Genomic DNA, 14,412 nt, shown 5'->3' on the forward strand with positions numbered 1-14,412 from the left:
ATTGATTGGGAGAGGTTATGCTCAAGGTCAATTACATCTCCAGCAATTGTTTTTGTCGAATCTGCTGATACAGGTAGGAAGACTCCGGTGCACATCACTTGCATGCTAAAGCAAGTAGAAAAGGTTAATTCCTATAAATTGACAAACATTTTCTAAAATAATAAAACAGAATTTCTATGTTATTCCTGAACGTAATAGTTTTTTCACAATGAAGTAATATAGTTAACCTCAAACTGCCATACATTTGGCGAATCTACCGTTTTTAAATAACGTCTTTCTTGAATTGACCAGCCGTTCACGAACATCATGGCGACGACCGTGAATAGTGGAAATGCCCCTGTGTCGGACACACAATCCTCAACCTCGGCTGATCCGCGCTACGAAGGCTCAACATTTCAGTACAGCATGCTCCTGGAGCACCTCATCGGGGAGAAGAGGCCGATTAAAGATCTGAATCCGACCGTTATGGGAGGTCTTCCCAATCCCATGAAAACCGACGACCAGAAGATGATCGAACGGGGAATGGAGAGCTGTGCCTTCAAGGCGGTGTTGGCATGTGTTGGAGGTTAGCTAGTCTTTCACTACTGTCGACGATATTACAATTGCAACTTGCTTGGTGCATTTCTTTTTCGGGGGTGTGTAGCTGCCTGACATAACGATCCCATGGTGACCGTTGATTGCAGCTAGCTACAGCAGTTTCTCTCCATGCACACAGTTGTTCCAAATTATTTATCTTTATTGTGTTGGTATCTTACTGATGATATGAACCACTCAATCGCCCTTGACGTCTCTCTGTGATGTTGTTCATTTTCACTATAACAGTACTATGCCCATATTTGCTGTAGCTAACACAATCTAACACAATCTTGTGACACTGTGTTTTCCCCACAGGATTTGTTCTTGGGGGAGCGTTTGGTGTGTTCACGGCTGGCATAGATACCAATGTGGGATTTGACCCCAAAGACCCCATGAGAACACCTACTGCCAGAGAAGTCCTTAAAGACATGGGCCAGAGGGGAATGTCCTACGCCAAAAACTTTGCAGTCATTGGAGCAATGTTCTCCTGCACAGAGTGCATCATTGAATCGGTAGGTTGTCTGACGTTTCTTTTTCTGCATGAAAACAGAAAATAATATTGTAATGAAACTGGCAGGGAGCAGGTCTCGAACCCTCAACCTTCTAGCCCGAAGTCCAGCGCACTATCAACTGTGCCGCAAAAGCATGCGAAGAAGGACAAGACCCTGCGTCCGTTCATTGACTACCGGGGACTTAATGACATTACTGTCAAGAATCGTTACCCCCTACCTCTCCTCAGTGTTTGAACCTCTCCAGGGGGCCACCATATTTTCCAAGTTGGAACTTCGAAATGCCTACCACCTGGTTCGGATATGCGAGGGGGATGAGTTGAAGACAGCCTTCAACACAGCCAGTGGATATTATGAGTACTGTTTTCCAGGCTTTGGTAAATGATGTGCTTCCAGACATGCTAAATCGGTTTGTGTTCGTGTACCTTGACAACATCCAGTTTTTCCCCCCCAATCTGCACAAGAACATGTTCTTCATGTCAGACAGGTCCTTCAGCGCCTCCTGGAGAACCAACTGTTCGTGAAAGCCGAGAAGTGTGAGTTCCACCGCTCTATCACCTTTCTGGGATATGTCATTGCTGAGGGCAATGTTCAGATGGATCCTGGAAAGGTGAAAGCAGTGGTGGATTGACATCAACCAACGTCCAGGCTGCAGTTGCAACGGTTTCTTGGTTTTGCAAACTTCTACCGCCGTTTCAGTCGGGACTACAGCACCCTGGCGGCCCCCCTCTCGGCACTCACCTCTCTCAAGGTACCGTTCAAATGGTCTCCAGCTGTCGACTAAGCCTTTTGTGGACCTGAAGCATTGGTTCACAACAGCACCCATCCTCATCCATCCGGACCCCTCGCATCAATTTGTGGTGAAAGTGGATGCTTCGGACGTTGGAGAGGGGCCATCCTGACCCAGCGATCTGCCTAGGACCAGAAGCTTCATCCCTGTGCCTTCTTGTCCCATCGTTTCAATCCTGCTGAAAGGAACTACGATGTTGGCAACCGAGAACTACTGGAGGTGTAGATGACTTTGGAAGTGTGGAGGCACTGGCTGGAAGGAGCAGAACAGTCATTCCTGGTCTGGACTGACCATAAAACCCTGAAATATCTCTGTACAGCCAAGTGCCTCAACTCCAGGCAGGCCCAGTGGGCCCTCCTGTTCACCAGATTTAACTTCACCATCTCCTATCGCCCAGGGTCAAAGAATGTTAAGCCTGATGCCATCTCCCGCCTATACAGTTCCTCTGCCACACCCTCGACCTCTGAAACTATTCTCCCTACCTCATGCCATGCTGCCACTGTGGATTGGGGTATTGAGGCTCAACGTTCTCAGCCTGGACCTGAAGGGGGACCGGCTAACCGGCTGTTTGTCCCTAATCCAATCCGGTCCCGGGTCCTGGAACGGGCTCAATCATCCAGGCTGACCTGTCATCCAGGGTCCCGTCGAACACTAGCCTTTCTTCGACAACGTTTCTGGTGGCCCAAAATGGTCCCTGACGTCTCTGCCTTCGTCACCGCATGCAATGTGTGTGCTCAAAACAAGACTCCACGGCAAGCTTCTGGCCTCCTGCAGCCACAACCGGTTCCTCATCGTCCCTGGTCTCATATACAGTTGAAGTCGGAAGTTTACATACACCTTAGCAAAATGCATTTAAACTCAGTTTTTCACAATTCCTGACATTTAATCATAGTAAAAATTCCCTGTCTTAGGTCAGTTAGGATCACCACTTTATTTTAAGAATGTGAAATGTCAGAATAATAGTAGAGAGAATGATTTATTTATTTTAGCTTTTATTTCTTTTGTCACATTCCCAGTGGGTCAGAAGTTTACATACACTCAATTAGTATTTGGTAGCATTGCCTTTAAATTGCTTAACTTGGGTCAAACGTTTTGGGTAGCCTTCCACAAGCTTCCCACAATAAGTTGGGTGAATTTTGGCCTATTCCTCCTGACAGAGCTGGTGTAACTGAGTCCTACACACCTGACTCCTTGCTCGCACACGCTTTTTTTTCAGTTCTGCCCACAAATTGTCTATGGGATTGAGGTCAAGGCTTTGTGATGGCCACTCCAATACCTTGCCTTTGTTGTCCTTAAGCCATTTTGCCACAACTTTGGCAGTATGCTTGGTGTCATTGTCCATTTGGAAGACCCATTTGCGACCAAGCTTTAACTTCCTGACTGATGTCTTGAGATGTTGCTTCAATATATCCACATAATTGTCCTTCCTCATGATGCCATCTATTTTGTTAAGAACACCAGTCCCTCCTGCAGCAAAGCACCCCCACAACATGATGCTGCCACCCCCATGCTTCACGGTTGGGATGGTGTTCCTCGGCATGCAAGCCCCCCCTTTTTCCTCCAAACATAACGATGGTCATTATGGCCAAACAGTTCTATTTTTGTTTCATCAGACCACAGGACATTTCTCCAAAAGTACGATCTTTGTCCCCGTGTGCAGTTGCAAACTGTAGTCTGGCTTTTTTTGTGGCAGTTTTGGAGCAGTGGCTTCTTCCTTGCTGAGTGGCCTTTCAGGTTATGTTGATATCGTTTTACTGGGAATATAGATACTTTTGTACCTCTTTCCTCCAGCATCTTCACAAGGTCCTTTGCTGTTGTTCTGGGATTGATTTGCACTTTTCGCATCAAAGTAGGTTCATCTCTAGGAGACAGAACGCGTCTCCTTCCTGAGCGGTATGACGGCTCTGAGGTCTTGGCTGATTTCTTTTGATTTTCCCATGATGTCAAGCAAAGAGGCAATGAGTTTGAAGGTAGGCCTTGAAATACATCCACAGGTACACCTCCAATTGACTCAAATTATGTCAATTAGCCTATCCGAAGCTTCTAAAGCCATGACATAATTTTCTGGAATTTTCCAAGCTGTTTAAAGGTACAGTCAACTTAGTGTATGTAAACTTCTGACCCACTGGAATTGTGATTAAGTGAAATAATCTGTCGGTAAACAATTGTTGGAAAAATGACTTGTCATGCACAAACTAGATGTCCTAACCGACTTGCCAAAACTATAGTTTGTTAACAAGACATTTGTGGAGTGGTTGGAAAATGAGTTTTAATGACTCCAACCTAATGTGTATGTAAACTTCTGACTGTATCTCTGGACTTTGTCACTGGGCTCTCTCCGTCTGTTGGCAACACTGTCATTCTGACGGTAGTCAGCCGGTTCTCCAAGGTCGCCTATTTCATCTCTTTCCCCAAACTAACTTCTGCCAAGGAGACGGCCCAGTTTATGGTGCAGCATGTCTTCCGGATCCATGGACTCCCGGTAGACATGGTCTCCGATCGGGGTCCTCAGTTCTCGTCTCAGTTCTGGAAGGCATTATGCACCCTTATTGGGTTGTCGGCCAGCCTGTCATCTGGATTCCATCCCCAAAACTAACGGTCAGTCAGAGCGAGCCAACCAAGACCTGGAGACCACCTTAAGGTGCCTGGTCTCAACTAGAGGTCGACCGATTCATCTGAATGGCCGATTAATTAGGGCCGATTTCAAGTTTTCATAACAATCTGTAATTTTGGACGCAGATTTTGCAAAAATTATTTATGTATTTATTTAACTAGGCAAGTCAGTTAAGAACACATTCTTATTTTCAATGACGGCCTAGGAACGGTGGGTTAACTGCCTTGTTCAGGGGCAGAACGACAGATTTTTACCTTGTCAGCTCAGAGATTCAATCTTGCAACCTTACGGTTAACTAGTCCAACGCTCTAACCACCTGCCTCACGAGGAGCCCGCCTGTTACGCGAATGCAGTAAGAAGCCAAGGTAAGTTGCTAGCTAGCATTAAACTTATCTTATAAAAATCTATCAATCAATCATAATCACTAGTTATAACTACACATTGTTGATGTTATTACTAGTTTATCTAGCGTGTCCTGCGTTGCATATAATCAATGCAGTGTGCATTCGCGAAAAAGGACTGTCGTTGCTCCAATGTGTACTTAACCATAAACATCAATGCCTTTCTTAAAATCAATACACAGAAGTATATATTTTTAAACCTGCATATTTGGAAATTATGTCACTTCTCTTGCGTTCATTGCACGCAGAGTCAGGGTATATGCAACAGTTTGGGCCGCCTGGCTCATTGCGAACTAATTTGCCAGAATTTTACGTAATTATGACATAACATTGAAGGTTGTGCAATGTAACAGGAATATTTAGACTGATGGATGCCACCCGTTAGATAAAATACGGAACGGTTCCGTATTTCACTGAAAGAATAAATGTTTTGTTTGAGATGATAGTTTCCGGATTCGACCATATTAATGACCTAAGGCTCGTATTTCTGTGTGTTATTATGTTATAATTAAGTCTATGATTTGATACAGCAGTCTGACTGAGCGATGGTGGGCACCAGCATGCTCGTAAGCATTCATTCAAACAGCACTTTCGTGCGTTTTGCCAGCAGCTCTGCTGTTTATGAATTCAAGCCTATCAACTCCTGAGATTAGGCTGGTGTAACCGATGTGAAATGGCTAGCTAGTTAGCGGGGTGCGCGCTAATAGCGTTTCAAACGTCACTCGCTCTGAGACTTGGAGTAGTTGTTCCCCTTGCTCTGCATGGGTAACGTTGCTTCGAGTGTGGCTGTTGTCGATGTGTTGCTGGTTCGAGCCCAGGTAGTGGCGAGGAGAGGGATGGAAGCTATACTGTTACACTGGCAATACTAAAGTGCCTATAAGAACATCCAATAGTCAAAGGTATATGAAATACAAATCGTATAGAGAGAAATAGTCCTATAATTCCTATAATAACTACAACCTAAAACTTCTTACCTGGGAATATTGAAGACTCATGTTAAAAGGAACCACCAGCTTTCATATGTTCTCATGTTCTGAGCAAGGAACTTAAACGTTAGCTTTCTTACATGGCACATATTGCACTTTTACTTTCTTCTCCAACACTTTGTTTTTGCATTATTTAAACCAAATTGAACATGTTTCATTATTTATTTGAGGCTAAATTGATTTTATTGATGTAATATATTAAGTTAAAATAAGTGTTCATTCAGTATTGTTCTAATTGTCATTATTACAAATAAATTAAAAAGAATCGGCCGATTAATCGGCATCGGCTTTATTTGGTCCTCCAATAATCGGTATCGGTGTTGAAAAATCATAATCGGTCGACCTCTAGTCTCAACCAACCCCGCTACCTGGAGTCGTCAACTGGTCTGGGTGGAGTATGCCCGAAACACTCTTCCCAGTTCTGCCACGGCACTCACCCCATGGAGCACTCGAAAGGGGAATCAGCCTCCACTCTTCCCTGAACAAGAGCAGGAGGTCAGCGTACCCTCGGCCCAGATTTTTGTCCGCCGCTATTCTCAAGACCAACTCCAGGTATCATCGGCAAGCAGACCGTCGCCGGACCCCAGATCCCCGCTACCGTATAGGGCAGAGGGCATGGCTGTCGACACGGGACCTGCCCCTTCGGGTAGAGTCCCGCAAACTGTCCCCTCGTTTCATTGGTCCTTTTCCCATCTCCAGAGTCCTGAGTTACCCCTTACCCTCCGTATTCACCCTACCTTCCATGTGTCTAAGATTAAGCCCGTGTCTCACTGTTCTTTGTCTTCTGTCCCTAGCCCCCCCCCATGTCATTAATGGCCATCCGGCCTACACGGTAAAACGTCTCCTGGGTGTTCGACCACGGGTCAGGGGTTTCCAGTACCTGGTTGACTGGGAGGGTTACGGCCCGGAGGAGAGGTGCTGGGTTCCCGCTAGAGACATCCTTGATCCAGCCCTCATCACCGACTTCCACCGCCGACACCCCGGTCTACAAGGTATGCGCCCAGGTAGGACACCAAGTGGCGTCCCGGGGGGGGCTACTGTCACACTCTGATCAGTTTCACCTGTCCTCGTCTCCACCCCCTCCAGGTGTCGCTTATTTTCCCCAGTGTATTTATCCCTGTGTTTCCTGTCTCTCTGTGACAGTTTGTCTTGTATGTTTCCAAGTCAACCAGCGGTTTTCCCATTCTCCTGCTTTTTGCATTCACCTTTTTCTAGTCCTCCCGGTTTTGACCCTTGCCTGTTTCTGGACTTTGTACCTGCCTGCCTGACCCCGAGCCTGTCTGCCACTCTGTACCTCCTGGACTCTGATCTGGTTTTGACCTTTTTGCCTGTCCACGACCATTCTCTTGCCTACCCCTTTGGATAAATAAACATTGTAAGACTCCGACCATCTGCCTCCTGTGTCTGCACTTGGGTCTCGCCTTGTGCCTTGATAGTATAACTAATCGGCTGTGTGAATGACACATGACATGAATGACGCAGTGCTTGTTTGCCTCTTGAAAACATTTAATGTAAAAAAAGATCTATCTTAAAGGGAACAGTCTGAATTTAGGGGGGTCTAGACTAGCTTTCCCCTAGGTAGGCTACTTTTCTCATTATAACACGCAGTAAACCAAGACCAAAATAGCAGCAGTTTACAAGTTTAAGCCTAAGCATCGTTTTGAGACTGTCGTTTGACTAAGCCTGAAGGCTTTGACTGTGTAGTTTATAGGCAGATAAATGTAATAGGGCTGCAGCTGACTATGGCACAGCCAGTACAGCACACAGTAGCTCAGTCATAACAACATTGACCATAAGGAATCACTAAGGGATCTATAAAAGAAATAAACAGCAAACTTTCACAGATGACTAGACTAAATACAACAAAGCCTTAACAAAGCCTAAGCTACACGTATAGCTATAATAAGAAACAAATGGCAGGCTGATCGTGTGAAAAATACTGTAGCCGTACACAACAGTAGCATGTGGAGGGTTTCAAATACAGCCAATGTATCCACTAAGGACATATCAACATAGTTGAGCACAGTAATTACATATTTGTAAAATGTCACACATTATGTGTGACCTATACGTGTTAAAATGGCAACAGAAATATATAATTACATCGTTACGTATGACATAGGCTAATTCTTGTATTGATGATCTACTAATAGCTTAAGCAGTTTATAAGCACTTAGACAATATAGGCTACGCAATGGGAATATGTCAGCTTGGAAGAGCTAACCTATTTTAGTAGGCAGGAGGTTGCTTTTCTCTGTCACCAAATTTACAGGTGGAGGCAGCAGACAGAAACAACACCCTGTTGACCTTCAAACAGAGACACACAAATTAGCAAAGGCACCAGAGCTATCTTATCCACAATGGGAACAGGTCCAGGGTGAATACTTCCACCCTGTCTCCAAAAATGACATGACAGATGTCTTCGGGTTGACTCAGCTTTACCATCACAGAGGTATAACTGCAGCATTCTCGAACTGTAAAATATGTGGCACTGAAGATGTCGACTCGAGATGACCATACATTTTTTAAACACAGGTAAATAAAAAAGAACCTCGAGCTGAGGGTACTGTGGCTGTCACGAGACAAACCCCTTGTCGTTGATCAACACCAACACGTCAGCCGCTGTGAACTACAGTATTGCTAGCCAACTGGTCGTCATAACGACTCTCTCACAGCCTCACAAAATATATGTGAAACGTGTATGATGAAATGGTAAAAACGGTAAACATTATCATGTTGGTTCAAAACATGTTATTTTCGACAAAAAACGCAAAATAATATAAATGTTTTCCCTCACCTCACCTGCTCTTTTTAACTCTGCCGCTAGCGCGCTCGCTGCTGCTGATGATGAGGAAATGTGACGATGACGCTCGTGTGTGGATATATGCAGCGTTCAAATGCTAGTCGAAACTAGGAAACTCGGAAATGTCTGACTTGCTGATTCGTAGAACGCGTCACGTGTATAAATTAGCAAATCGGAATCGTTAGCGTTTCCTAGTTCCGACTAGCACATAAACACGGCAATAGAACTGCGCCTGCATGTAGAGCGCACGAGTTTGGTGCAGTATCTGCATCAATGATGGGGTAGTGGTTTTTAAATAGTGTGTTCGTTGAAGAAAATATACTGAACAAAAATATAAACGCAACATGTAAAGCGTTGGTCATGTTTCATGAGCTGAAATAAAAAATCCCAGAAATGTTCCAGACTCACATGTGTTTACATCCCTGTTAGTCAGAGTTTCTCCATTGTCAAGATAATCCATCCACTTGACAGGTGTGGCATATCAAGAAGTTGATTAAACAGAATGATCATTAAAAATGTGCGCCTTGTGCTCGGGACAATAAAAGGCCACTCTAAAATGTGAAGTTTTGTCACACAACACAATACCACAGATGTCTCAAGTTTTGAGGGAGCGTGCAATTGGCATGCTGACTGCAGGAAAGTCCACTAGACCTGTTGCCAGAGTATTTCATGTTTATTTCTCTACCATAAGCCACTTCCAACGTCGTTTTTAGAGAATTTGGCAGTACGTCCAACCGGCATCACACCCGCAGACCACGTGTATGGCGTTGTGTGGGCGAGTGGTTTGCTTACATCAACGTTGTGAACAGAGTGCCCCATGGTGGCGGTGGGGTTATGGTATAGGCAGGCATAAGTTATGGACAATGAACACAATTACATTTTATCGATGGCAATTTGAATCCACAGAGATACCGTGACAAGATCCTGAGGCCCATTGTCGTGCCATTCATCTGCCACTATCACCTCATGTTTCAACATGATAATGCACAGCCCCAAGTTGCAAGGATCTGTACACAATTCCTGGAAGCTGAAAATGTCAAAATTCTTCCATGGTCTGCATGCTAACCTGACATGTCACCCATTGAGCATGTTTGGGATGCTCTGGCTCAACATGTACGAACAGCGTGTTCCAGTTCCCGTCAATATCCAGCAACTTCGCACAGCCTTTGAAGAGAAGTGAGACAACATTCCACAGGCCACAATCAACAGTACGATCAACTCAATGCATGAGGCAAATGGTGGTCACACTAGATACTGACTGGTTTTCTGATCCAAGCCCCTACTTTTTTTTAAGGTATCTGTGACCAACAGATGCATATCTGTTTTACCAGTCATGAAATCCATAGATTAGAGCCTAATAAATGTATTTCAATTGACTTATTTCCTTATGACCTGTAACTGTAACTGTAAAATCTTTGAAATTGTTGCGTTTTCATATTTTTGTTCAGTGTATGATAAACATTTTATTAAATTGACACTCTCCTCATCTATTTCCTGCAGAGTTTAAATAAAAATTGGGGAGGCAAGTAGCCTAGTGGTTAGAGTGTTGGCCCAGTAACCGAAAGGTTGTTAAATCAAATCCCTGAACTGACAAGGTAAAAATGTTGTCCTGAACAAGGCAGTTAATCTACTGTTCTTAGGCTGTCATTGTAAATAAGAATTTGTTCTTAACTGACTTGCCTAGTTAAATAAAGGTTAAAAAACTAAATTCAAGTGTCAATGTATATATAGCGAAAAGTGCTGTGCCAATATTGAGCTAAGATATGACTGATGCAGGGATTTCATGTTTAGGACTGGAATCTGGACATATAAAATATAGCATATATTAAAACAGTGAATATAAATGTGGATTGATTGGGAGAGGTTATGCTCAAGGTCAATTACATCTCCAGCAATTGTTTTTGTCGAATCTGCTGATACAGGTAGGAAGACTCCGGTGCACATCACTTGCATGCTAAAGCAAGTAGAAAAGGTTAATTCCTATAAATTGACAAACATTTTCTAAAATAATAAAACAGAATTTCTATGTTATTCCTGAACGTAATAGTTTTTTCACAATGAAGTAATATAGTTAACCTCAAACTGCCATACATTTGGCGAATCTACCGTTTTTAAATAACGTCTTTCTTGAATTGACCAGCCGTTCACGAACATCATGGCGACGACCGTGAATAGTGGAAATGCCCCTGTGTCGGACACACAATCCTCAACCTCGGCTGATCCGCGCTACGAAGGCTCAACATTTCAGTACAGCATGCTCCTGGAGCACCTCATCGGGGAGAAGAGGCCGATTAAAGATCTGAATCCGACCGTTATGGGAGGTCTTCCCAATCCCATGAAAACCGACGACCAGAAGATGATCGAACGGGGAATGGAGAGCTGTGCCTTCAAGGCGGTGTTGGCATGTGTTGGAGGTTAGCTAGTCTTTCACTACTGTCGACGATATTACAATTGCAACTTGCTTGGTGCATTTCTTTTTCGGGGGTGTGTAGCTGCCTGACATAACGATCCCATGGTGACCGTTGATTGCAGCTAGCTACAGCAGTTTCTCTCCATGCACACAGTTGTTCCAAATTATTTATCTTTATTGTGTTGGTATCTTACTGATGATATGAACCACTCAATCGCCCTTGACGTCTCTCTGTGATGTTGTTCATTTTCACTATAACAGTACTATGCCCATATTTGCTGTAGCTAACACAATCTAACACAATCTTGTGACACTGTGTTTTCCCCACAGGATTTGTTCTTGGGGGAGCGTTTGGTGTGTTCACGGCTGGCATAGATACCAATGTGGGATTTGACCCCAAAGACCCCATGAGAACACCTACTGCCAGAGAAGTCCTTAAAGACATGGGCCAGAGGGGAATGTCCTACGCCAAAAACTTTGCAGTCATTGGAGCAATGTTCTCCTGCACAGAGTGCATCATTGAATCGGTAGGTTGTCTGACGTTTCTTTTTCTGCATGAAAACAGAAAATAATATTGTAATGAAACTGGCAGGGAGCAGGTCTCGAACCCTCAACCTTCTAGCCCGAAGTCCAGCGCACTATCAACTGTGCCGCAAAAGCATGCGAAGAAGGACAAGACCCTGCGTCCGTTCATTGACTACCGGGGACTTAATGACATTACTGTCAAGAATCGTTACCCCCTACCTCTCCTCAGTGTTTGAACCTCTCCAGGGGGCCACCATATTTTCCAAGTTGGAACTTCGAAATGCCTACCACCTGGTTCGGATATGCGAGGGGGATGAGTTGAAGACAGCCTTCAACACAGCCAGTGGATATTATGAGTACTGTTTTCCAGGCTTTGGTAAATGATGTGCTTCCAGACATGCTAAATCGGTTTGTGTTCGTGTACCTTGACAACATCCAGTTTTTCCCCCCCAATCTGCACAAGAACATGTTCTTCATGTCAGACAGGTCCTTCAGCGCCTCCTGGAGAACCAACTGTTCGTGAAAGCCGAGAAGTGTGAGTTCCACCGCTCTATCACCTTTCTGGGATATGTCATTGCTGAGGGCAATGTTCAGATGGATCCTGGAAAGGTGAAAGCAGTGGTGGATTGACATCAACCAACGTCCAGGCTGCAGTTGCAACGGTTTCTTGGTTTTGCAAACTTCTACCGCCGTTTCAGTCGGGACTACAGCACCCTGGCGGCCCCCCTCTCGGCACTCACCTCTCTCAAGGTACCGTTCAAATGGTCTCCAGCTGTCGACTAAGCCTTTTGTGGACCTGAAGCATTGGTTCACAACAGCACCCATCCTCATCCATCCGGACCCCTCGCATCAATTTGTGGTGAAAGTGGATGCTTCGGACGTTGGAGAGGGGCCATCCTGACCCAGCGATCTGCCTAGGACCAGAAGCTTCATCCCTGTGCCTTCTTGTCCCATCGTTTCAATCCTGCTGAAAGGAACTACGATGTTGGCAACCGAGAACTACTGGAGGTGTAGATGACTTTGGAAGTGTGGAGGCACTGGCTGGAAGGAGCAGAACAGTCATTCCTGGTCTGGACTGACCATAAAACCCTGAAATATCTCTGTACAGCCAAGTGCCTCAACTCCAGGCAGGCCCAGTGGGCCCTCCTGTTCACCAGATTTAACTTCACCATCTCCTATCGCCCAGGGTCAAAGAATGTTAAGCCTGATGCCATCTCCCGCCTATACAGTTCCTCTGCCACACCCTCGACCTCTGAAACTATTCTCCCTACCTCATGCCATGCTGCCACTGTGGATTGGGGTATTGAGGCTCAACGTTCTCAGCCTGGACCTGAAGGGGGACCGGCTAACCGGCTGTTTGTCCCTAATCCAATCCGGTCCCGGGTCCTGGAACGGGCTCAATCATCCAGGCTGACCTGTCATCCAGGGTCCCGTCGAACACTAGCCTTTCTTCGACAACGTTTCTGGTGGCCCAAAATGGTCCCTGACGTCTCTGCCTTCGTCACCGCATGCAATGTGTGTGCTCAAAACAAGACTCCACGGCAAGCTTCTGGCCTCCTGCAGCCACAACCGGTTCCTCATCGTCCCTGGTCTCATATACAGTTGAAGTCGGAAGTTTACATACACCTTAGCAAAATGCATTTAAACTCAGTTTTTCACAATTCCTGACATTTAATCATAGTAAAAATTCCCTGTCTTAGGTCAGTTAGGATCACCACTTTATTTTAAGAATGTGAAATGTCAGAATAATAGTAGAGAGAATGATTTATTTATTTTAGCTTTTATTTCTTTTGTCACATTCCCAGTGGGTCAGAAGTTTACATACACTCAATTAGTATTTGGTAGCATTGCCTTTAAATTGCTTAACTTGGGTCAAACGTTTTGGGTAGCCTTCCACAAGCTTCCCACAATAAGTTGGGTGAATTTTGGCCTATTCCTCCTGACAGAGCTGGTGTAACTGAGTCCTACACACCTGACTCCTTGCTCGCACACGCTTTTTTTCAGTTCTGCCCACAAATTGTCTATGGGATTGAGGTCAAGGCTTTGTGATGGCCACTCCAATACCTTGCCTTTGTTGTCCTTAAGCCATTTTGCCACAACTTTGGCAGTATGCTTGGTGTCATTGTCCATTTGGAAGACCCATTTGCGACCAAGCTTTAACTTCCTGACTGATGTCTTGAGATGTTGCTTCAATATATCCACATAATTGTCCTTCCTCATGATGCCATCTATTTTGTTAAGAACACCAGTCCCTCCTGCAGCAAAGCACCCCCACAACATGATGCTGCCACCCCCATGCTTCACGGTTGGGATGGTGTTCCTCGGCATGCAAGCCCCCCCTTTTTCCTCCAAACATAACGATGGTCATTATGGCCAAACAGTTCTATTTTTGTTTCATCAGACCACAGGACATTTCTCCAAAAAGTACGATCTTTGTCCCCGTGTGCAGTTGCAAACTGTAGTCTGGCTTTTTTTGTGGCAGTTTTGGAGCAGTGGCTTCTTCCTTGCTGAGTGGCCTTTCAGGTTATGTTGATATCGTTTTACTGGGAATATAGATACTTTTGTACCTCTTTCCTCCAGCATCTTCACAAGGTCCTTTGCTGTTGTTCTGGGATTGATTTGCACTTTTCGCATCAAAGTAGGTTCATCTCTAGGAGACAGAACGCGTCTCCTTCCTGAGCGGTATGACGGCTCTGAGGTCTTGGCTGATTTCTTTTGATTTTCCCATGATGTCAAGCAAAGAGGCAATGAGTTTGAAGGTAGGCCTTGAAATACATCCACAGGTACACCTCCAATTG

General features: G+C 44.9%; 2 protein-coding genes across 2 annotated transcripts; both read left to right on the top strand.

The window, feature by feature from the left end:
- The first annotated feature begins 287 nt into the window (after positions 1-287).
- LOC120057454 (mitochondrial import inner membrane translocase subunit Tim22-like) lies at positions 288-1,470 on the top strand. The gene is made up of 3 exons (XM_039006070.1): positions 288-565; positions 892-1,088; positions 1,333-1,470. Exons 1-3 carry the CDS (start codon positions 307-309, stop codon positions 1,468-1,470), a joined length of 594 nt encoding a protein of 197 aa, XP_038861998.1. The 5' UTR covers positions 288-306.
- Positions 1,471-10,815: 9,345 nt separating this feature from the next.
- LOC120057455 (mitochondrial import inner membrane translocase subunit Tim22-like) lies at positions 10,816-11,998 on the top strand. The gene is made up of 3 exons (XM_039006071.1): positions 10,816-11,093; positions 11,420-11,616; positions 11,861-11,998. The coding sequence occupies exons 1-3, from the start codon at positions 10,835-10,837 to the stop codon at positions 11,996-11,998; spliced, it is 594 nt and encodes a 197-aa protein (XP_038861999.1). The 5' UTR covers positions 10,816-10,834.
- The last annotated feature ends 2,414 nt before the right edge of the window (positions 11,999-14,412 follow it).

This window comes from Salvelinus namaycush, chromosome 12 (genome assembly GCF_016432855.1).
Source record: "Salvelinus namaycush isolate Seneca chromosome 12, SaNama_1.0, whole genome shotgun sequence".
Classification (NCBI taxonomy): Eukaryota; Metazoa; Chordata; class Actinopteri; order Salmoniformes; family Salmonidae; genus Salvelinus; species Salvelinus namaycush.